This window comes from Columba livia, chromosome 1 (genome assembly GCF_036013475.1).
Source record: "Columba livia isolate bColLiv1 breed racing homer chromosome 1, bColLiv1.pat.W.v2, whole genome shotgun sequence".
NCBI classification, from domain to species: Eukaryota; Metazoa; Chordata; class Aves; order Columbiformes; family Columbidae; genus Columba; species Columba livia.
The window spans coordinates 100,636,812-100,659,627 of record NC_088602.1 but is presented as its reverse complement, the minus strand read 5'-3'; the positions used below and the strand labels follow the sequence as shown (position 1 = coordinate 100,659,627).

At 42.0% G+C, this 22,816-nt stretch overlaps 1 protein-coding gene across 1 annotated transcript; it reads left to right on the top strand.

The window, feature by feature from the left end:
- Positions 1-2,913: 2,913 nt before the first annotated feature.
- XK (X-linked Kx blood group antigen, Kell and VPS13A binding protein) lies at positions 2,914-22,373 on the top strand. Its single transcript, XM_065070407.1, has 3 exons — positions 2,914-3,418; positions 11,896-12,158; positions 18,365-22,373. The coding sequence occupies exons 1-3, from the start codon at positions 3,174-3,176 to the stop codon at positions 19,189-19,191; spliced, it is 1,335 nt and encodes a 444-aa protein (XP_064926479.1). The 5' UTR covers positions 2,914-3,173; the 3' UTR covers positions 19,192-22,373.
- Positions 22,374-22,816: the final 443 nt, after the last annotated feature.

The window sequence follows — 22,816 nt, the reverse complement described above, 5'->3', positions numbered from 1 at the left end:
GATGCTTAGGCAGTTTAAAAAAACAGATCCCAAAAGCCAACATGCACCAACTTTTCAACCTGCCTTTGAGCTACTCAAACTCCTGACTAATTTGTACCATTACTGGTGTCAGTGTTGGTCCTATACACTGTGTATTTAAAATTTTGCATCATGCTCTGAAAAAAGTCAATTTATAAATAGCAATCTGCTTGAAAATACACAAGGACATTAATTATTTTTAATACTTACAAGGGATCCCTTTAACTTCGTTCGTTGCATGACTGAAAGAGAAGGTGGAGGCATTTAGGTTAGGAACAGCAATACGAACTAGAATGGCAGAAAATTAATTAAAAACTCATTTTGCCTGGTGATATAATGATACTTGAATAAAAGATAGTTTATAATGCAGTGATATTTCAGCAACAGTACTGCATGACTATACCTGCGTACTACCCAGAAAATTTTATTAAGAAGTCCTGAAGTCCATTATATACCATAGTGAATAGAAAACAAGTCCTATTCAAACATTTATTTCTACTTCACATAGAAGGTCTGTCTAACCAGAAATTGAACTCTGCTTCTGTCTTCATTGCCATGACCACACAGGAGAGAAGAAAGATTTTCTCTAACAAAGGTCTGGTTTTGCTACTGCTTTGGCCTCCTGTGCTCATTTTAAAGGCCTGACGTGCCACCTGCTGATGTCAGTGGTGAATCTCCACTTGATTTCAGGCATGCAAGGTTAGCTGCCTCTACGGGTGTGAAATACGGGCAAAACTGCATCATGTTGGACCCCAAGCCTGCCAGTTTTCCTCTACACAGGAGTCCCATGGAATTAGTAAGGTTTGTTTGTATAGTAAGAGGAAAGCACAGGTGTTTGCATATGCAGGGCCCTATTTGATAGCAGGGGGGCGGGGGTCGCATTTTTCCCTCAGTATGTCAGCAATATGTGTGAATGCCAATACCAATAAAAAGTACAGGGAACTTCAATGGCATTACTAACAAAAGTGTTATTTCATGTCTAGTTTGTGTTGGTGACAATTATTCAACGTATCCCAACATACAGTGTTCGTTTCTTGAGTACCTGCCACACCCTAGATTGGTTTCTCAGTGTAATAGCCATTTGCAGCCATAATATGGTACAGGTCCTATAGAATCAAGATTAATTTGATTCTTTAGAAATGCACCTTATAGTTTCGAAGCAGGACTCCTGCTCTTCTGATGTTTCAAACACTGTGATCTTTCAGAATGTGTTTATTGTATTAGTTTTGTATTGTAGATTAGATAGAAACTAGATTTTATAGCTTTTTAAAAGCAGTGATGATAACAAGCTTCATAGTGGCAGAACAAATTCTGTGTATATCCATATTATGAATATTGAAGCTGTGATTATATTTTGCCTTAAATAAAAGCCCAACCTTGAACAGTATGATTTTGCATTGGATTGTTTATTTCCGTGCTTACCTTTCATGGTCCTGGCAGCTTTTCCTTTTGGAGCCGTCATGACTCAGGGCTCCAGAAGCTTTTCAGTGGTACCATGTTATCAAAAGTAAAATCATTCATCTGACTATCAGGTAAAACATCCAGGCTGCACATAGTGGCCAGGTAAAACTACCTCATGGTAGTTTCCCATAAGACAGGACAAGACAGATTGGGTTTGGCTTGTAGGTTAAAGTTGCCCCCAGGTGCTAATTTTCAGCCCGCTTCAAGCCCAGTACATGTGGCCTCTTTCCAAAAAGACTCCTTCATCCCCAGTGATGAGCGTTAGAGCATTAAATTCACCTGGTCCTGCCCATAGCAAGGTTTCCATCTTTGCCATGATCAGCTGAGCTTAACTAAGCATTGGGACTCCAGTTTTGCCCACGCAGCAGTTCGAGAAATTATCCAAATAAAATGTTATTGGCATTTTCTCTATAAATCTGTGACAACATAAGTTGCATTAATGAACAGTAGCAGACATGCAGAAGTAGCCATTAGTGTTATCCCCTTAACAGGCTAATAGCATCTCAGACTCTGTATCTTGCCTTCCTGATGTGCTCCTGGTAGGTCTCAGGTCTGCAGATAATCTCCACATGCAGACCTGCAGTTGCCTGAGAGCAGGCAGGGAGAAACAAGATCTCTCAGGGGAGGCATCAGAGCCAGCTGAGCATGAACCAAGGGACTGCACCAAGAGGAGGGGGAAAGTGGCAGTGATTGGTGACTCCTCCTGTGCAGGATACAGTCACCATCTGCCAACATGACTTGGTACCGCAGGAGTTTCGTTTCTTGCCAGGTGATCGGATTCAGGATGTTGTGGAGAGACTGCAAAGGCTCGTCTTGCTCTCGGGCCATTACCTTTTGCTGCTCGTCCAGGTATCAGTGGCACTGCCAAGGTGACCTTACACACTTCCAGAATGACTCCAGAGCTCTGGTGGCAAGGGAGAAAGGGCTGGTGCAGTCTCCTGGCTCCTTCTGGTGAAGAGAAAAGGCTCAGGTATGGTAGACTGGTCAACAGCTGGTGTCACAGCAAGGCTTTGTGTTCTGTGATCCTAGAAACCTTTGAGGGTGAAGGCCTGACAGCCTAGGGTAAGATCCACCTAACAAAGTGATAAAGCAGTGTCTCTACCAGCAGGTTCATTTATCTGGCAAAAAGGTCTTTGAACCAGGTGCATCAGGGCAGGGTTACCAGGACTCACAGCTTTTTTTCAGGTTGGTTTTTTTTTTTTTTTTTTTTTTTCCATAAACTGTTCCTTGGCCTTTATTACATGGGGTTATTTTCTCCTGAGTGCAGGACTTTAACCTTGCCTGCTTCTTTTCAGGCTATTTCTTCAGCCCATCGAGCTCACCCTGAAGACCAGCCCCAGCTTTCCACCGACCAATCCTCCTCACCTCTAAGTTCAAAACGTATCTTACGGCCAAAGGAGACGTGAAGAGGGGTTGGCTGCCCGCGTTCCTCCCTGTACGCCCCCAGCCCCCACGCTGCCACCAAGCCCCAGCAGCACCGAGCTCACCCGCAACGCGATCGCGGCCGTAGGGAGCCCCGGGGACCCCCCGCGCCTTCCCCGGCCCGTCCCGGGCGGAGGCCGCGGAGAGCGCAGCTGCTCCCCCAAGCGGTCGCCGTGCGGCACGGCGCCCCAGCGGCGCTTGGGCGGGCCGGGGCGTGGGGCGGCTGCGGCGAAAACGCGGGAGGGCGGGTGTTGGTGGTGCCGGCGGCGGCGATGAAATTCCCGGGCTCGGTCCTCGTCTCCCTCGTCCTCTTCGTGGCCGAGACGGCGGCCGCCCTGTGCCTGAGCGGCGCGTACCGCGCGGCGGGGGACCGCATGTGGCAGTGGCTGACGCTGCTCTTCGCCCTCCTGCCCTGCGCGCTGGTGCAGCTCAGCCTGGTCTTCATCCACCGGGACGTCAGCCGCGACCGCCCGCTGGTGCTGCTGCTGCACCTCCTGCAGCTGGGGCCCCTCGTCAGGTCGGTGAGTCCCGTCGCACCCCGCCCCGCCGCCCCTTCCCATCGCAGCCGGCGGGGCTCGCAGGGACCCCCGGAGCGCCCCGGCCTTTGTGCCCTGCGGGCGGCCGGTGCTGCTCCGCACCGGTGTTAGCCGCGATCACATCCTCCCCAGTCTCATTCCTGAAGCCCGCGGGAGGAGTAATTTCCTTTTAAAACATCCTTAGGGAGAAGCACAGCGAGGGGCGTGGTGCTTTCTGACCTTCAAGCCCCCCCTGGAGGTGCAGGTGGCGGGCGGGATGCGCTGCGCGGAGCGCCTGGCAGAGCCGCTGCCTGGTGGCGGGTTCTTCTCTTGTTTTCTCTCCGTGTGGTTTTTTGCAAATGGTTGTGTTTGTTCATTCCTGGTGTATCCAAAGCACTTTACTCCAAGGTTGCTTCCAAGAAAAAAAAAATGAAGGCTTAGTTGCTGGTTTAAAACAGTGGTAGTACCCATCCCATCTGTGCAAATTCAAAATGTTACTTATGCTTTAGTCTGTCTCTTTTTACCAAAAGTGAACTTCTTGCTCCAAATTGCTTTTGAGATTTTTCTTAACTTCTGACTGAAAATGTCCTTAGGAAAACAAACAAAAACTCAAACAAACAAAATACCTCCCTCCCCAACAACAGCTTGTTAGGTGAAACATTACAGAGGTGGTGCAACCCGGTGACAAAACATTTGCTGCAGGCTTTCATTTTAAATTTATGTTCAAATATTTTTGCACAGTCTGTCTGTAGTAGAGGTTAGGAGAAGTATCCCCTAATTTTTGAAACTCCTTGACAGTGGAGGAGAGGAAGATCTGTGATGCTCAAACTAGCCATCATGAACAGTTTGAATGTTACGGAACATCTTACACTTCACAAAAACATTGAATTCTTCTATAACTGTGTCTGAGGTTTTTTGTTACTGTTTTAAAGAGGTTCAAGCTATGGCTTAACAGTTAAGTTCATGAAGAGCTCTGATTTTCTAAAAGCTACAAACAAAATACCTCCGCATTCTTTGGAAAATAAGAGTGGCACTAAAGAGAAAACAGTTATCAAAGAGAAAATGATGTTCATGACTTTTGTAATTCTCAATGAATTTCTTGAACTCAGACAAGGAACGTATGTCATGTCAAGCTGCAAGATGGGAAGAAGCAAATAAAGGTTTGTAAGCAACAGCAGCAAATTAGAGGATTTTCTTTCTAATTCTGTGGAAGACGCATAAACTTCTGCCTCAGCCTTAACCACTAAGCCTTTCACTTTCTCTTTCTTTCTCAACATCAAGCTTATCTGTTTACAACACAAGTCTCCTCTTGTGCAGAGCATGATTTTGGCTGTGTTGGTGAGCTCCCAGATGCAGTAACTACTGTAAAACTAGTGGGTATATGGAAGCCTTCTCTTCTCCATGATGCTGTAGTGTATGGGTACACCAGCTCTACACTTTTGCCTTTCTCAAAGATTTTCTAACTTAGCATTTTCAGGAGGCTGGAAGATGTTCTGGAAGCGTCACTGTGTGCCTGTGTCGCAGTTCCCATGGCATCCTTTAGGCGCTTTGAATTGACGCACATTAACCTCTCTCTAGACCCAGGATAACTGGAATTATAATTACTAAAAAAAAAGAGGATAGTACATTCATGCAACCTGAAAAACTTTTTTCCAGCTAAAGGCTGGAAGGACTCTACAAATTACGAGTTTCAGAGAAAACAACCTCTCTTTAAGTTCAGGGAAATTAGTCTGTTTGTAGGATACAGTACAGAAGTGTGGGAAGGCAAAGTAACTGGTCCAAGACAGATGTTAAAGGTCTTTTTTTCTAAGTTTTGCCTTCCTGTCCACTGCCTCTAAAAATTACTTTATCTCGCAGAAGAGGAAACCAATCGCTTCCCACTGGGTGTAGAACTGCACTGTAAAAGCCAACATGTTCTCAGCCTATGAAATACCTTTCTCTACTTTGTATGGGAGACTTTCTGTCCTGTGTGGACTGGAATACACATGAGTTTGAGGTGATAGCTAGAAGGCAAAATACTATTTGGCTATATCATCGTTGCACTGTGGTTTTAACCATTGTAAGCTGAAATGGACTGTTGTCTTTGAAGCCGTATTTTTCCATCCTTTTAGGCAAACCTCTGCTCCTTTGCACCAGAGTCCGGCTGCTGTTAGTCATCTGCTCCCCCAGAATGAAGCCTCACTCCCCTGTGTTCCATCTCTCTCATATCTCACTGGCACAGCCCAGGGCCTTTTAGGGAGCGCAGGGTCAAATTAGGTCAAATAGGACACATAGACAGTAGAGCCACCCCAGGCTCTGTCTGCTTGCAGCATCAGAATTAAATGTTAGAGGGCCCATAGGCTGTGTGAGAGGGTCATGCTCCAACAGAGGACAGTCTGCTTTGACTGGCTTTGAAAAAGCTAACACTGGCTTTTCAACCATCTCTGTTGGGTTCATGACATGATACAGGATGGTTAGTATTTCTCTGTTCAGACTCAAATATTCAAATACCAGTGCGCTGGTTTGCAGGCAGCCCATGTACGTTGTGGGAGTTTTCTTCATCATCTTATTAATAAAAGCTTGACGTTTTTTTCCTCTTCCCTTTTCCCTTAAAAAGTTAAGTTTAGATTTTAGGGAATGGTTTGGAAATATCTTGGCAGGGAAGGAGGGTATTTAGCTTTGTAAGCCAAATGATCCAGCCTATTTTGAATCCTCTGTGTGACAGAGAAAAAAGTAGTCTCTTATAAAACCTTCTTCCCTACCACCACCTCCCCCAAACACCCACACTCCACCTGTTCAGGAGGCACTTGCTGTCCTGCTGCTGCCACTGGAAGCACTAAAATTAGGAAGCTTCCCTCTTTCTGGAGAGGACTTATGCTGTACTTGGAGGGTGCTGCTAATGCATCCTTTTTTAACTCCTTCTCCCAGTACATAGGAGTTTCTCTATAAATTCAGAGCAATTTGTAAAGTAAAATTCCTCCCTGCCTTGGTGGGCTGGCTCTGATCCCCGGGATGCAAGCCTGCCAGAGACTACGCAGAGAGCTGGCTGGAACAAAGTGACTGCAGGTTTCTGGGCACTGTGGGGGATTTTTGCAGCATTTCAGGTCGGTGCCGCTCCTTGTGAGCACACTGATTTGTCTGGATGCTTAGAACATATATCTGGATACTTTTAATGGTAAAAGGAGACTCTTTTCCCACATCAAGTAATTTATTACACACACCAAAAAAGACTTGAAACAATAACTTCTGCCAATGAGAGATTTAATACATTTTTTCTTTTCTTTACAGAAGGCCATGATGAGCTTTCTGGCACTGAGATAATCTTGAGATGCCAGGTGCTGCTATAATTCCCAATAAATAATAACTGGAGGTATTTTTGCTAGCATACTGCTCCTCATTTAGCGATTTGTTCCAAGTGCAAACAACACTTCACAAAGGGGGATAGAGAAACCCCTGTTAACTTGTTTGTCCTTTTCTATTCTGCCAGCACTGGATAGGTCAGGAGCTGAAGTGAGTGATGCAGATTTCCAGCAAACTGACTTGAACAGTCGGGCCTTACAGTCACAAGCAGCAGGTGTTGGTGGTGTTGTACTGTACAGCTGCTGGATACGGTGGTTCCTTACTCTCTGATTTATTGAAGACAGGGCTGAAGAGGCTGGTGTTAACTTGGCAGTGCTTCCTTCTGATAGCAACTTCATGGAGAGGAAAGCTGAGTGACTACGGGTCTCCTTGAAATTACGGGTTCTTCCTTACAAGAAACATGCAATTTGGAGATGGCCATGTCTGCAGGATGATGAACCTCTCTTGTGAAAAAGATCAAAAGCAAATATAACAGACCCCTATATAGAACGCTAATGAATGTTTTCCTCAGATTTTAATGGGACAAGGATATAAACAATAGACTTTTTTTTTTTTAATGGGATCTTGGGCTTTGTTTCTCAAGGCATAAGGAGAAGCAATTACATGTGTCTATGGACTGTTAAGACAGCAGTAAAGCAGATGCAGTAGAAAGTTTGCACCAAACTGCCAGGGGGCTGCTGTTAGAGCTAAAGCGAGATTCTGTAAGCTGCAGGAAGTACAAAAAACAAAAAAAAAAAACAAACAAAAAACCCCAAACAAACAACAACAAAACAAACAAACAAACCCAACACAACAAAAAAACCCATTTATAGGCTGAAATTATCAGAGTCACTAATGTCTTGGGCACCTACTTTTGCAGTTTGAAATCTAATAAGCTATAACAGCTCAGCTAATGCTTCAGTCACGTTGTGCAGAAGCATTGTCCCTTGTGGATAGTCTTTCTTTCCTAGTGACCTGCTTTATAGTTCAGAATAGCACAGGTCTAAAAGACTTTCTTCTTTGGAGGACTTCCGTTGGCAGACTTTACTGTAGGAGATTCTGCTAGCGCTAAATTTTACAACCATTGATGCATCTCCCTCTTTTCCAGATGGGAAGAATATGCCTATACCTTCTTCAGGCTTTTTTTCCCCACCTTATTCTTGAGCAGATGTGTTAGGTGTCCAAGATGTGATGAATAGAGAGTCAGTGCAGATGGAAAGTAGAACAATGTGTGAGGAAAAAGCCTTTTTCTGACAGAGGTAAGTAAGTCTGCAGGACTGATAAGTCTTTTGCACACTGCTCTAAAGAAAGGGAGTTATTAAAAATTGAGTCATCAGAGAAAGCTGCTTGTATGTTTGTAATGAGCTTGTGTGGGTAAGTCTCCCAAGTAGATGTTTGCTCCTGGAGCCCTTGTTGGCTGTGGGAAGTTCCCTGTTGTCATTGCCTGCTCCCTCTTCACACCACCATTATTTTGCCTGTATTTAAATCCCACACATCCATGATTAAAAGAGGGAATGAGGTGCTTGCCCTCAGCAGACATATAAGGATAGGATTATTCCTCCTACTGACTGTGTAGAAGACAAATTTGTTGCAGCTGATTCACTCTTTGTAGGCACTGTCAGGATCCTTGAAAAAGTATAGTGCTCCTTTCTGCCAAGATTTGGCAGCAGGGGAGAAAGCAGCACTATATTTTTCTTACCTTTTAACTTTCATTGGAGAAAGTAGATCTGACTTTTTTTTCTTTTTTTCTTCAAAGTAATTTTAGTTCCTTCAGAGCCAGCACTGCAACTGTCATTGCTTCACATGCAAAGAAGCCAGCCAGCTGCACACCTGCTGTTAATGCCGTGTGAGTGAGGATCTGTTGAAAGGGCCCTAAACATCACTGCATTGTGGGAGATGGATTGTGCAGAAGTTGGCATCTCCTATTCCTGTCCCTCCAGAGCAGAGAAACAATGAGCAGTGAGCATCTGGAGCTTCTGGGGAATTCCCTGTTCTGTAGCAGTGTTTGTAAGTGCGGAGGAAAACTGGCTTGAAGCAGTCGCCTGCTTGCATTGTCTTTCAGTTGGGTTTCATGCTAAAAAAGAACAAGCCAGTTCATTTAAAGACAACTTTTCTGAACGCATTTCGTTGACAAAGTTGTAACGTGGTGCAGGTACGTGATCTGAATTGATTGTTCATCACTATTCTGCACTCTTCTCACCTGGATGGTTCTACGAGTGCTTATGCCCTTCTTACACTTTATTATTTAAACATTTAGACTGGTGCTCTTTCTAGTGTAGCAGCTGCCAGTCTGCTCCTGTTTGAAGCTGTTGCTTGGGCAGTGGCACGACTGACGGTCTTGAGTACATTTGTTGTTGGCCCCAGAAGGCATGATTTCCAGAGGCAGTCTTGCAGGGAATGGGCAGAATGTAATTACAGATGTAATCTGAGTGCTTGCACATATGATTTTTATTAGTCTCTAAAAGTTCCCTTTGGCCCTAAAGTTTGTTCGTCAGACCATTCATTTTGCCTTGTGTTTGCTTTTCTATACAGACATAAAATTTCCCATCACAAATGATACACTGCTACTTAATAATAAATACAAAGCAAATGCTTGCTCTAAAACCCAACATTTTGTTGATTATAATATTTGCTATAATCAGGAGTCTCACGAATCTTATAATCTCTTTTATGGGATTACTGCTTATTTGTTAGATGGGTCCCTAGACTCTATCTGCTTCTAATCACACACGGTGAGAGTTCAGAGGCTGATGCTGAGATCTCATTTTCTGTAATAGCTTCAGAGTTGCCCTCAGCTCAGGATGAATAGATGGCTGTGAATACTAAGTGAGACAGAAGTGTTCTGGGATTTTTTTTTTTGGAATAAAATCAATTTATTCATTTCAGAATCTCTATTGGCTTCATGAACTGTTGTGCTTTATTAATTTTTCACACTTCACTTTTGGCTTTGTGGATTCTTTCACATGGAACAAGACTGGCAGGGACTGAAAATATTAACAAGGGGAAAATAGAAAGTAACCACTGTGAATGGAGCCTGTGGCACACAAGGCACTTCAAACAGCTTTAGTGATAATAGTAGCTGAAGCCTAGTTAATCAAGGATAGTACTACAGGATCCTAAAACTGTTCATCTAGAGCAGGTGAAACTTCCTAGTAGTCCAGTAAGGCGAAAAATGAAATCAAGTTTATTAAAACAAAAATCAGTATGCTTTTATTTGAACTTCTATCAGTGCTGCTTTACAATTCAGTCTGTGAGTTTTCCCCTAGAAGGCTGTGTTAGGCTCTAACTTAGCAATTGTTGAAGAAAATCAAGCTGAGAAGGAAACAGGAGTTCAGAGTCTCAGACACGTGCAGTTCCATGCTTTGTGATTGTGAGATATTTTTAAATAGAAGAAAAGCCTTATATGTGCATTACAAAAACTCACTGGTCAAATCTGACCAGTCAGAGACTCAGAGATGCTGCATTCTAGCAAGTGTTACCTACAGAGGCAACCAGGTGGAAGTGATGAACACCAGCAGGCACTATAGAAGGAAAGAAGACAGCTCAGTCCTCATCAGAGATTGATGCCTACAAAAGAAGAAGATGCCATGGGAGTAGATGTGACCAGAGCTGGTGCTGCAGGTCACCCTTGCAGTGGAGGTTTCTCTTCCCCAAGCTTCCCTCTGGGCTGGAAGCCAGCCCTCACCTGTCTTGTTGCTCACACTGCAATTGTTTTTCTTCTTGAGGTCCATACCAGTCTTAGGCATAAAAGAGAAAACAGGTTGTGTCTGCACTGGGTTTGGGCTTCTAAGGGTTTTACTTTTTAGTAGTCAGTGTCATTTATCGTTTCTGGTCCTGCTGTATATGGACTCCTCCACAGCAGGCCTTGTATTTTATGCAATGTGACAGAAAGAGTGTTTCTTTCCTCTCCCTTCCCCCTCAGCTTGTGACTTCTTCTGTACCTCAGTATATCCTTGTTATTACTTCCCAGACAAAGCTGATTGTTCTGCTTTGGTTTTTGGGTCCTGCTTCTTGCCTAAGCCCATCCTGGACACCTTCATAGCCAAGCAACTCTCTCAAAATATTTTTTTATGAAGTTTTTGCCAAACTAAAAATAGGCATTGGAAGGAAGTTTCAGAAACTTTCCTTTCATAAATGTGTCTGGGGCTGTATTATCCTCTTTAATACTGAAGGAGCCAACTTGTCCTTGTCGTTACAGCATTTGCTGCTGCTGCCAACCCCTTTAGCCCTTTTCCATTCCTTCCCAAATGTATGGCTTATTATATGTGCATGGGTAGAGGCAGCTTGTATTACAACAATATGTTATTTAAGAATAGAAATGAATGTGCTGGCACTTCTTTTTTTGTTTGTAAGTTAGTCTGTGGTGAGTTAGACCTATATAAACAAGAGGGTTTGGTCCACCTGGGTCTGAAGTACAAAGAGCTGCAGCAATTTGGAATCCTTGCATCTTCTTATTTAGAATATTTTTGCAAGATTGTGTTTAATGTTCCTTAATCAGTGCCATAAATGTAAGCAAACATAAGGAGCAAAGCTCCTATTTCTCTGTCTTTTAAAAAACTTTATATCCAGAGCTGTGAGGCTCTAAACTGCTTGTTCTCGTTACTGCTGCTTTGGCTTGTTACTTGTGTTTTGGGACCCTTCCTTGGTAAAGCAAGGCCTAGAGTCCAACTGTTTGAGATGTGTGTGTGTGTGTACCCTGAGCTTCTCCCCAATGTCCGAGATTGTTTGTATAAGGTATAAGAAGTGGTTTTATTGCCATGTCACAGATGTACAGATAACACCAAGAGACAGACAGGAGAATCTAAAGAAACACTTCGAGTTTGGGTCCTAGGTTGGGAGCCTATGAATACTGTAGTGGATGAGTAATGTAATGACTTCAATGGGGCAGCAGAGAGCAAGAGCAGCTCATAGGAAACAATTAAACCACCTCCTGTGTCAGAGTACTACAGACAGCCCAAAGGGCACTGCCAGATTCTTATCCTCTAGTTTCATGTAGTTCATGTTTTAAAGGGTGAAATCTGTACATTCAAAGTTTACCAGGATAAAATGTACAGGCTTTGCTCTGTGAACAGATTACTTAGTACATGATGGGAAGACCTATGCTTTTCTTTCTTTTTTTTTTTTTTTTTTCCTGTTACTCTCTTTACTGATTTGCTTGTAGGTGTGTGGAAGTCTTTTACATTTACTTCCATGCTGGCAGAGTTGAAGAGCCCTATGTCAGCATCACGAAGAAGAGGCAGATGCCCAAGGATGGGTACTCAGAAGAGATCGAGAAGGAAGTGGGCCAGGCTGAAGGAAAGCTGTGTACACACAGATCTGCGTTCAGCAGGGCGTCTGTGATCCAGGCATTCCTCGGCTCAGCGCCCCAGCTCACGCTTCAGCTCTACATCTGTGTCCTGCAGCAGGAGATCACGGCTGCCAGAAGTAGGTAGAGCTGTTGTTATCACCTCTGTGTTTTGGTGGGAGGGAGAAGAGAAGGGTCAGCAGTCAGATGTAGCCACCCTGGGCAAGAAGCAAACATACCACAATGGTTTTCATGTCCCTGACAGCTTTCAATGGTGATGTTGTTCTCAGATTTATCATGGTTTAGCCTATGATACTTTCTGTAGCATACTTGGGTTGCTGTAAAAACATTAGTTTGATAAGTGGCCATTATGGCATGAGAGGGAGGCAGCTGGAAGGATTATCTTGTCTGCATAAAGAAGAAAAAAAGATATACCACTTTTCCATGTTGGTTTTTGAGCAGACATTCTGGAAAATTCCTTGGGGCACAGTGTACATTATGTTTTGCATTAAGGAAGGTGTACTTTCAGGAATGCAGTTTCAAATATGGACTGAGGATGTGAACGGTCTTATGCCAGCCTGAATTTGGAATCAAAATGCAGGACTCATTAGGCTGGCATGCAGATGTGGACGTCTCACCTGTGGACCCAAGCTGTTAAGCCTTCGCCAAGCAGTGCTGCACCACATCTCTCTTACCATGGGACTTTGAATCTTGCTCCAAAAAGTGCTGCAGCTCCTTGAAAAAATAGTCTTAATTTTCTGGCTGGCTGCTAACTGAAGAACCTACTTCAACTGGTTGTAGGACCTTCAGCTTTTTGGTGTTAAAAAAAAAAAAAAAAAAAAAAATTACTTTGGCAGCTGTGTGAACTGGAGGTGTGTTTCTACTGAGATACAGAATAGCCTTTGTTATGTTCCTGAGGCTCTGGGAGGCCAGGGTCTTTCTCAGCCAGGGAGGCTGAGGCTGGAGTGACACGTTATGAATCTGAATGCTTTCTTCAGTTCTGGTGCCTTGGGTGGCTGTGTACCAAGGTAAGGAACTAAGTTTTTTGGAGAAGCCTTTATAGAAACATCAGGGTGCTCCTCTCAACTCAGGGAATGGAAAACTTTAGTATACCAATGGGTGAGTCAGCACATGAAGGTATTATAACAGGTTACGGACTTTATGGAAAAGCACTTGTTTAAGGTCATAGTGGTGGTTACTTGAAAGACATTGCTCCTGACAGTTTCTGAGTACTTCATTGCTAAGGTTGGCTTTTTGAATAACTATGGCATCTGTGGCACGGGATGAGAACCAAGCAGCTGAATCCACTGCTGAGCGGTGCAATTAGCAAAATTCCTGTTCACTTTGGTGCAGATGGCGTTTGCTGGAGAAGAGTCATATTTCTGTTATATTTCTTCTATTACTGTTGTTGACCTTACTGGTCATGATTTCCAAAGAGAAGTGCTGTGTTCCAGATGGTTAAGGTATTGTGTATTTAATAATGATTTGTAACACCCTATTACTTCTGACTTTTATCGGTCACTGCTGAGATAAATTCTGAATTACAGACTAATAAGTGACCTTCTGTGGGTGAAGTGAAACAACCAGAGATAAGCTGGCTCATCAGGGAGTTCAGTAAACCCACCAGCAATTGCAGTAGTCACCTCATGTCTCCCAGGAGCCATCTCCATAGCAGGTGTGATTCTAAAATATAGAAATTAAAAGAAAAAGTGATTTAGGAACAATGTTAATGTCTGTTAAAGCTCATTCATCAGAAAAAAAAAAAAAAAACAAGAGTCCTAACCATATTCCTCTTGTGTGTATTTTACCTTGTGAAATATTGAGACTTTCTGCAATCTCTTTAGCCAACTTATTTCTGCGGTAGTACTTTTTGTCCATCAGTATTATTCATCCTCAACCAGCATTATTCAGTCTCCCGAGTCTATGGGAACGATACGTAGCACAGTTCATCTTGTTGTTTATGTGTACGCAAGGATTCTCATGTATAAGGACATGACTACAACCATTTGATCTTGCAGCATTGTCCAAGTAATTTAACAGCTGGTCCAACTCTTCTTCCACACTTCAGATGTCTTCAGCTTCCCTATTCTTTGACACTGGTCCTCCAAAGTGCACACTCTTTTCCATTTGTCTGTGTTATAATTATCGCTGTCGTCTTGTATTTTGATTTCCACACTTTTTGTCTTGTGTCCTCATCAGTCTCTTATTCTCTGGATTCCTACACTGCTCCATCTGCTACTCTGTGAAAATTCTGCTTGGTTGGTATCACCTGTGAACCTAAAGCTGTTCACCATCATTCTACATAGTTGGTTTGTCCCTTTCAGATCTGTTTGAAACTCACTAGTGCTTCCAACATTGAATAAAATATTTCTGAAAAAAGTATGCCTATGTCTAGCCCTTTTCAACCTGAGCCATTCTGCAGCTTTCTCTTGTATTTCATGATATTCATTAATTTCTCTGGATATTTTCTACTGGATGATCAGATTCTTGCCAGTGCCTGGCATTCTCCAAAATTGTCATTTCACTGTCTGCCAAGAATGTAAGATCAAGAGAACTAAAAATAATTACAAAAGCAGGACACAGCCTCTAGGTTGGTGATGAAAGATGTAAAGCTTCAGTGATTGTTCTTCATGAAATGTATAGAAATGTTGTTGGATGAAATGCAACACTGGAAACCCACATGTGATAGCGTGATCTGAGTCCTGGTTCTAGACATCCAGCTCTTTGTTTGGTTACAGCGTAACTGGGAAGAAGTCCCTGACTTGTTACTGTATGAAATGCCCACTCCCAGAACAGACACTGAAGGATGTGCATTTGAGCTTCACCCTGGACGAAATCCTTCAGCATCTGCTGGTACCATGTGTTGCCTTAGGGCCAGCTACAGCCTTGCTTCGGAGCGGTGGCTGACATTAGGCTCCCGTCCACTTAGGTACTGTTGGGCAGCTACCAGGACCTCTTTCTTTAAGTAGTACCACCTGGAGAAGCACAAGGCCAGGAAGTAGCAAAAAGACAGCTAGCTGGAGATGGGAGATGTGTGACTTGGCCTCTTACCCTTGAAAAACGGCCGGTTCTCAGTGTGCAGTACTGAATGCGGAAGATGTGCTTCCGTTTAGAGTGATGTTTTTGTAAGTTGAAAGTTTTTGTGCCATTCACAGCAGTCAGGTTATCTTTGTCAAGTGCTGCTTACGGTCATAAAATAATTTCAAAAGGTAGATTTCCTACTATTTGAAAATAAAATTATTCTGCTGAAAGAGGTACTTTTTAATTTTTTAATTTTTAAATGAAAATTTGTAGCCGTGACTGCCATCTTCAAGAATAGAAGCTTTGGGTTTATGATTTGTTTCAGTTTGCTGGTGCTGGCAGTGTCACTTTCCTAATGTTAATGAACTGCACTTTGTTGGTGGTCTTACCAGATATATTAACAAACTTCCACAGCTGTTTCTCCTCAACTCATTAAGCTCTGACCACAGAATACTTTTCTCATTGTATGAGCAACATACTTTGAGTACTTTTTGAATATGAATAGTTGTTTTTAAGTATTGACCTTATATCTTAAGGCAAAAAAAATATTGTGTCTAGGTGCCTTGCCCTGAGTAACAAAGTAAGTGCCCTTATTTTTCAAGGGTTCTGATTGTCAGTTTAGAAAAATACAGTTTATGTAATAGATAACTTATGATTCTTCAGCTGAATGTAAGGTTTCAGTAATAGGTATGAATGAGGTAGCTCATCTAGAGCAGATTTCACTCTCTGAGCAGTATCTGAAGTGGGAAAGACCAGGTCTTGAAAATACTTGAAACATAATAATAATAATAATAATAAGTACAACAGTGTCTCTCTCAGTGGCTGTGAATGTGCACCTCAGATTTGTGAGAAAAGTACAGCTTGCTGGGAGTAGGCAGGAGGAAGAGAAATGCCACCTTTATGAGGACTGCTACAGGATTTGGGACTGTTCAGGAGATGCGTTGCCTTTTAAATTTTCACTTCTTTGCTTGCTCAGGATGACTAAAAGCAACAATAATGTCATCCTCCCACATTTTGCTTTGTTGTTGCTTTAAATCATCTTTCTCACAAATTTAAAAGTGATGTTTGAACTGAAGGTTTGGTGGCAGTACTGAGCTTTTGAGAAAGGAGCAGTATGGGATGACCAGAGTCAGCATGACCTAGTTTCTATCAACGGACAAATGCTTATTTTGAAGGCTTGAGTTTTTAAGACAAGTTCGAGATTAATATAGAATCCCTAAAATGAAATTGGGTAGTAAGACAGAGCTTTCTGCTTATCAAAGCAGAAAGCAGGCAGAGTTCCAGGGCATCAGCACCCTGTCCCCAGTGGGTAGTTGTGGGGTTTTTTTGTTTGCTTTCTGTTTCTTGAACTCTGAGTATATTCTTTTGCCTCATTAGCTGATAGAAGTTACTTGTTCTTTCACAGTTCTAGAGCCAGCTCAAAACTACAGAAAGATTTTTGTAAAGAGCCACAGGAAATCAAGCAGTATTCTTGACTGCATTCACTTGCTCTTCTGCTTTCAGCCAATGTTGTTCTAAAACATAATATTTTAAAATTGTCCTATCAAGTATGTTGCTGTAAGAAAAAACATTTAAAAACTTCTATTAAAAATCTAAGTGTTGAACAAGCAGATACATAACCATTTTCAGAGAATATATGCACCAACAAATTGGCATGTACAAAATTACCATATAAAATGGCAAATGTTCTACAGCTTACTGAGTGCTATTGGAAAATTAGATGTAAAGGACTGATTAATTCTTTTCCAAAGTTCAGAGGTGTTTGAGGATCAGGGTGGGAGAGAGTTTAGCTGAAGTGATAGAGAAAATCCTGTTAGAAAGTTGTTATAGATTGCAAAATACACTTGTTTCTTTCAAAATCATGCTTAGAAATTAATAATTTTAATTAGAAAAAAACCCATGATCATCATGACCATATAGCTATAGCAAAGCAGGGAATCCAGGTCATTTATAGGATATTGACACATAAACTAATTGAAGGCTGCCGAAAGTGCTGATTGCTAAGCATTGCAAAAGTAATTGATGTAATCAAGAATTTTCTATTCTGATTATTTTGTTTTATCTGATGTAATATAATGCCCTGTAGCATCACAGTTGGCTTCACTGAAACTTTCTAAAAGAAACAACTGAATCATTTTTACTGTGCTTAACTCATTTGCATTTGAAGTGTTCCTTGCGTGCACTAAATGCTAAGATTGAAACTAAAAGTATTGATTAGGGGTGCCTAAAACTAGTCCCCTAAATCAGCTATTCACCATGTTGGTACAAATTGTGAAGAAAGTATGCAAATGCTAACAAAACCATGGGCAGTGAGCACTTCTGAACGTCAAAGTACTTCTCTACGAATGCTTATTCTGTGCATCCAGGGTTCTTGCACATCTGTACCCACTTAATGTTGCAAGACAAGACTCCCTCCTGCAGTGCCAGAAAGCTTTTTCCCTGCTGCTTCTGGAGAGGAAGCCAGGTAACAACTGTCTTCCACCCCCACTTTCTGCAGAAATGAAGCGCTGTAAAACCTTCACATGGGGGATTCTCGGTAGATGGAAGATACTGAAAGTTGACCTGAATTTAAAGGCATTTTTAAAAGGAGTATTGTTTTTAAATGTGTGATACAGATACATGTATGAGGAAAATAGATGCGTAGTGTTGACAGGCGAGCAAATTTCTGTCTACAATGGCAGAAAAAGTGCAGATGGTTCTGGGTTTAAATTCCTTTGTCTTTCAATTCTGAGCTCCATCACAGATGTATTGTTTGAGCTCAGACAATTTGCTTCAACATAGAACTTCACAAACACTGAGGTATCTGCACACTCAAGTCAAAATTTCAGCCTGTTTCACAGTCCATCATCTGTGCACAGGGGGGCAGCACCCCTGTGCCTCATGGCGTACAGTGAGAGTTTGAGAGCAACTTACTCTTATGACTGAGCTGTATAATTACCAAAGAAAGTATATGTATGAACAGCCCTGGGCTGGGGGAAGAGGAAGAGACACTTGTGATTGTTAGGTGCCTTTTTTTCTTTCTAGCTACTCAGAAAAGTGCCAAATGGGGGCCAAAACAGGAGGTAGGGTTAGAGCAAGAACCCAGAAGTGTATACAAGGAATGTTTTTGTTTGTTTTGGTATTGGTTTTTTTGTTTGGTTGGTTGTTGTTTTTTTGTTGGGGAGGGAGGGTGGATTTTTGTGGTTGGTTTGTTCGTTTTTTGTCATTGCACCCTTCTGGGAATCCCCTGGAGAGCTGTGAAGACAACTACATCTTTGCACTGCTGTGATGCAATGTCTTTAACTTCTGCTAAGCTGAAGGTCCTGATTGTCTTTTCTCTTTGTAGGTATTTTTATGGTGCTTTCTCTCCTGTCAATTGTATATGGTGCCTTACGCTGCAACATCCTGGCTATTAAGATTAAGTATGATGATTATGATGTCAGCGTGAAGCCAGCTGCCTACCTCTGCATATTCCTGTGGAGAAGCTTTGAGATTGCTACGCGGGTTACGGTGTTGGTCCTTTTCAGTTCAGTCCTTCAAATCTGGATTCTCCCCGTTGTGCTTGTAAATTTCTTTGGTTTTTTCTTCTACCCGTGGATTCTCTTCTGGCAAAGCAAGTCCCCATTTCCCGAGAACATAGAGAAGGCATTAAGCAGGGTCGGCACCACCATCGTCTTGTGCCTTCTCACCTTCCTGTACGCCGGCATTAACATGTTCTGCTGGTCGGCAGTACAGGTGAAGCTCAATGATCCTGACTTAATTAACAAATCCCAAAACTGGTACCGACTGACTGTGTATTACATACTGCGATTCATTGAGAACGCATTCCTCCTGCTGATGTGGTACATTTATAAAACTGATATCTACCTGTATGTCTGCGCCCCATTGTTGGTCTTGCAGCTCCTGATAAGTTACTGCATGGCTGTCCTCTTCATGTTGGTGTTTTACCAGTTCTGCCACCCGTGCAAAAAGCTTTTCTCATCCAGCATTTCTGAAGGTTTGCTGTCCTGTTTCACATTCCTCTGCTTTATTTGCAAGCCTGCCAAATCCACCGTACTGACAAACAAGGCAGAGGTGAAATCTCCTGAAAATACTGATGAAGCATGGAGCAGTAGCAAGACAATAGATTCTCAAAAGGGGAATCTTCATCAAAGTGTTTCTTCTAATGCCTAGTACAACTGAAAGCAAGTAGGTGCCTTTGAAAGGTGGCAGATCACCTGCTGGGAAGGTCATGTATCTTGGTCATCGTGTCTTGTGGATGGGATTTCTTTCTTGCAGGTGTGGCACTGCATGATGACTGACAAGCCTACCTTTTTCAGAAAACTTAGTGTACGAGTATGTGTATCTGTGTGTGTTTGTGTATGGAGAGCAATCATTGTTTGTAGACTTCTGTTTCAGAATTTTTTGCACATAGGTTTATTATCCCATGCTTATTTTGAAATCATTATAAGAGACATCCTTCAATAACTGGCTTGATGCTCATCTTACTCAGGAAATCTGTGGATGGAAGGAAATGCATTTTATTTCAGATAGGATCTCATTCTGGCATGCCACCCTAGCATGGAAATAGTGCATAGACCTTGACCATATATTGACTGTAGCTGTGGTCTGCTTTGATCAAATTGCAGACTTTTTTATACTTTAATCAGTGTAATGAGATAATACTTCTCTCTGTGGTATAAAAATTGGACTTCTGCAACGCACTGTAATCTAGGTTGCCAAGAAACAGCCAATTAGCCAGCCAGCAATAATGCTGTTACTGAGAACGGACAGAGGAGTTACTGGCTTTGCACTGTTTTACCCTTCATATTTGCTGCTTGTTAGTAAGGGAATTAAATTTAACACATTAATTGTGATGTTCTGGAATAACTATTTTTTTCTGACATTATCATGTATCTAATACTTCATTTGTGATGTTCTGGTATTAGGGTGGTGTTCACTTTATATAACTTTAAATATCAAGAAGCTGGGCAGATAGTGTGAACTGATCATGCAGGTGCTCTCCAGAACACATCTCCAGGGAGTGATTCAACCCATCTTAAAACATCCTCTAAGGCAGGTGATATAAATAATTATCTGGAGACCTATTAGTCAGTGTTAACCAGATGCCTCATCAATTAGTTTTGGCTGTCTCCCTTTTAGATGGCTGAAGCTCAGAGATGAGCACTGCCCTGATTGTCAGGGGGTTGGTAGTACACCCAGCAGGCAACTCAGTGACTTGTGTGGGGACAGAAGACACCGAATCCTTCTTTTTCAGACCGTGATATGTCATGATTAGTTTAGTATCAGTAGTTCAAAACCCTCTACCTTCTTTACCTCAGAAATATCACAGGCTTGAAATCTGAAAGAGGAAATGGAAGTCATTGACTTTTGTTCTGTGCACTATATCACCACAGATAACAGTTTCTGTATCTTGCAAGTTGCTGAGAAAGCATCAGCAAATGAACACCCAAGAATTTAGTGGAAATACACACAAAAAAAAAAAAACTTGAAAAATTATGTGAAAGCCTTTTGCACTTTGTTTTCTTAACACCTCACATTTCTTTTGAGTATTACATATTATGGCTGCTAGTGGAAACAAATAATTCATGACACAAAGCATCTCCTAGTATCCTAAGCTTGGCCTCCATCCTATCATTACAGAGGATGTGAAGTTCTTCAGTGGGGCTGACATCAGCATCATTATATTAGAAGTGTCTCAAGTTTGGGTTTGAGGTCATTTATAATGAAATATGTCACATGCAATGCTGCAAAGAGCTAAGCTGGCTTGTTTTTTTCTTTACTGCACTGTAGATGAATGTCTTGATATTTCTGTTTTATAATGGAGTTATGTTTTTATTTTGCTTAATATGTGTCTGTGTGTGTGTGTGTGTGTGTGTAGATCTCACTGAATTATGGGTGGGTGGCAGTGGGAATTTTTTGCCTAAGCTTGCTATTGGAGTGTACCTCATGTGTCTGGGAAGGGCATCTAACATCTCAGTTCTAATTTCTCTCTGTGAGGAGCATAGAACAGTGAAGTGACTCCTTGAATACACTACAGTATTTCTCTGTACTTCTGTATCTAGAAGTACAGTATAATTTTTCTCTGTATTTTTCTAGGTGTAGAAGAGTATTTCAGATTTTTTTCTTTTTTAAGTACTGAGTTAAAGGAGCAAGTGAGAATGTAACTGTTGCTTCCAAACCTGCGGAGTTCAGCACATGGAGCCAAATTTTCAGCTGATCTTAGCTAAAACTGAGCATGTGACTTTATAGTTGGATGCTTATCAATGACGAGGGAATTATGGTTGTTGCCTATCTATGGATGTACCTAAGTATGAAATGTTAGCCTTTGGAAAAAAAAAAATGTGGCTTCATAGATAGAAGCGCTTCGTATGTGAAGAGAGAGCTCTCAAATCCTTAAAGCAGACTTTAGATACTGTAGGTGATGGCACCATTGTGATTTTGCTATTTGGAAACAGTGGAAGCTTCACAAACCTCAGCCAGTGAAATGCTTGTGCTATAGTGAAGTCAGCAGTGGGAGAGTTACACAGCCAGGAGTCCCATATGTATACATAGGGAGTCCTGTTCAACTTCATGTACCAATAATGAAGACAACTGTATATGCATATTTTTAGAGAATGTGCCATATTACGTCCTAATTTTATACCAATCTCATGAAGTGCACGCATAGGGAACTGAATATTTAAATCACTGTTATAAGAGAAAGGAAAATTGTGTGGGTTACATTACTGTCATATAGTGTTGCCTTAGTTGTGCAGACTAACCAAATACAGTTTAAATACTCTGTGACCATGAGGGCTGTTGTTTTTGCTGTCCCTCATGTCACCATAGCATGGAGGGCAGATTAAGGGCAGCATTGATGCTCTATGTATATGTTGATCTAGCTGTGCTGCCATTGCTGGTAGAAAGAGTGTATGAAAGGGAGTCACAGAGACAAAGATGTTCTGTTAAGATTGCTGTTTAAAGGACAAGCTTATTTTTCAAAAGTGTTTCGTAATGCTAGGAGAGGCAGTTATGCTCAGGATAGTGACAGTCTAGGCAGTGGTGTTACCAGTACACCCAGTGGCTGCACTGAGAGGATGGTATTAGCTACAAAGGATGCAATGCATATGAATGACTGATCTCTTGCTGCAAGTTTACTGTGGTTTTATTCTCCTCAATGAATATTAGAGGTGTATGTGTTCAGTGGAAGTGTATAGGGCTACTGTTAAAAACTACTCACTTGAGTAGTCTCGAGTCACACAAAGGATTGCTCAATAAAGATTATCCATGTGTATAAAAGTATGCAAGATCTAATACATAGGTTTTATTTTATACTTGTAAAAGAACACCAATTAAAATGTTGAAACACCTTCTTTAAGTTGTGTTAGTCCTCTGCTTTAAAAAATCCAAGGTAAAGGTTATACAGCACACTGTCATGTTAGCATGCAGTGGAAGAAATCTTTTCAAGTTGATCTGACAGAAGAATAAGCTGTGATTGATTGGGAATTCCTTTTCATCCAGCCAGTGGTACTTCCAATGCTGTTCAGCTGGGTGGGGTCTCAGCAGAAAATTTTGTAGTAGGCAGGCAGTTTAAGAGACCAGTGTCCTAGCAGACAAGATCAGTATAACTTGTTTGTTGTCAGAATGAGAATATTTAGTTGGCTTGCATTGGGAATCAGAAATAAATCATTACCTTATATAGGATCTTGTAACTTTTTTCTGCGCTCTTGTTTCATGCCCATCTGGATTTAGCATGTGCTTTTCTCTGACCTTGGGAATAGCCTGCAAAATCCACACTGAGGACTACTGTGGGGAC

Bases quoted from the DNA above. Each gene is read 5' to 3' on its own strand.
- XK (XM_065070407.1), top strand. From the start codon at position 3,174: ATGAAATTCCCGGGCTCGGTCCTCGTCTCCCTCGTCCTCTTCGTGGCC. The intron at 3,419-11,895 runs GTCGGTGAGTCC...ATTTGCTTGTAG, and splicing joins CAGCTGGGGCCCCTCGTCAG to GTGTGTGGAAGTCTTTTACA. The intron at 12,159-18,364 runs GTAGGTAGAGCT...TTCTCTTTGTAG, and splicing joins GGAGATCACGGCTGCCAGAA to GTATTTTTATGGTGCTTTCT.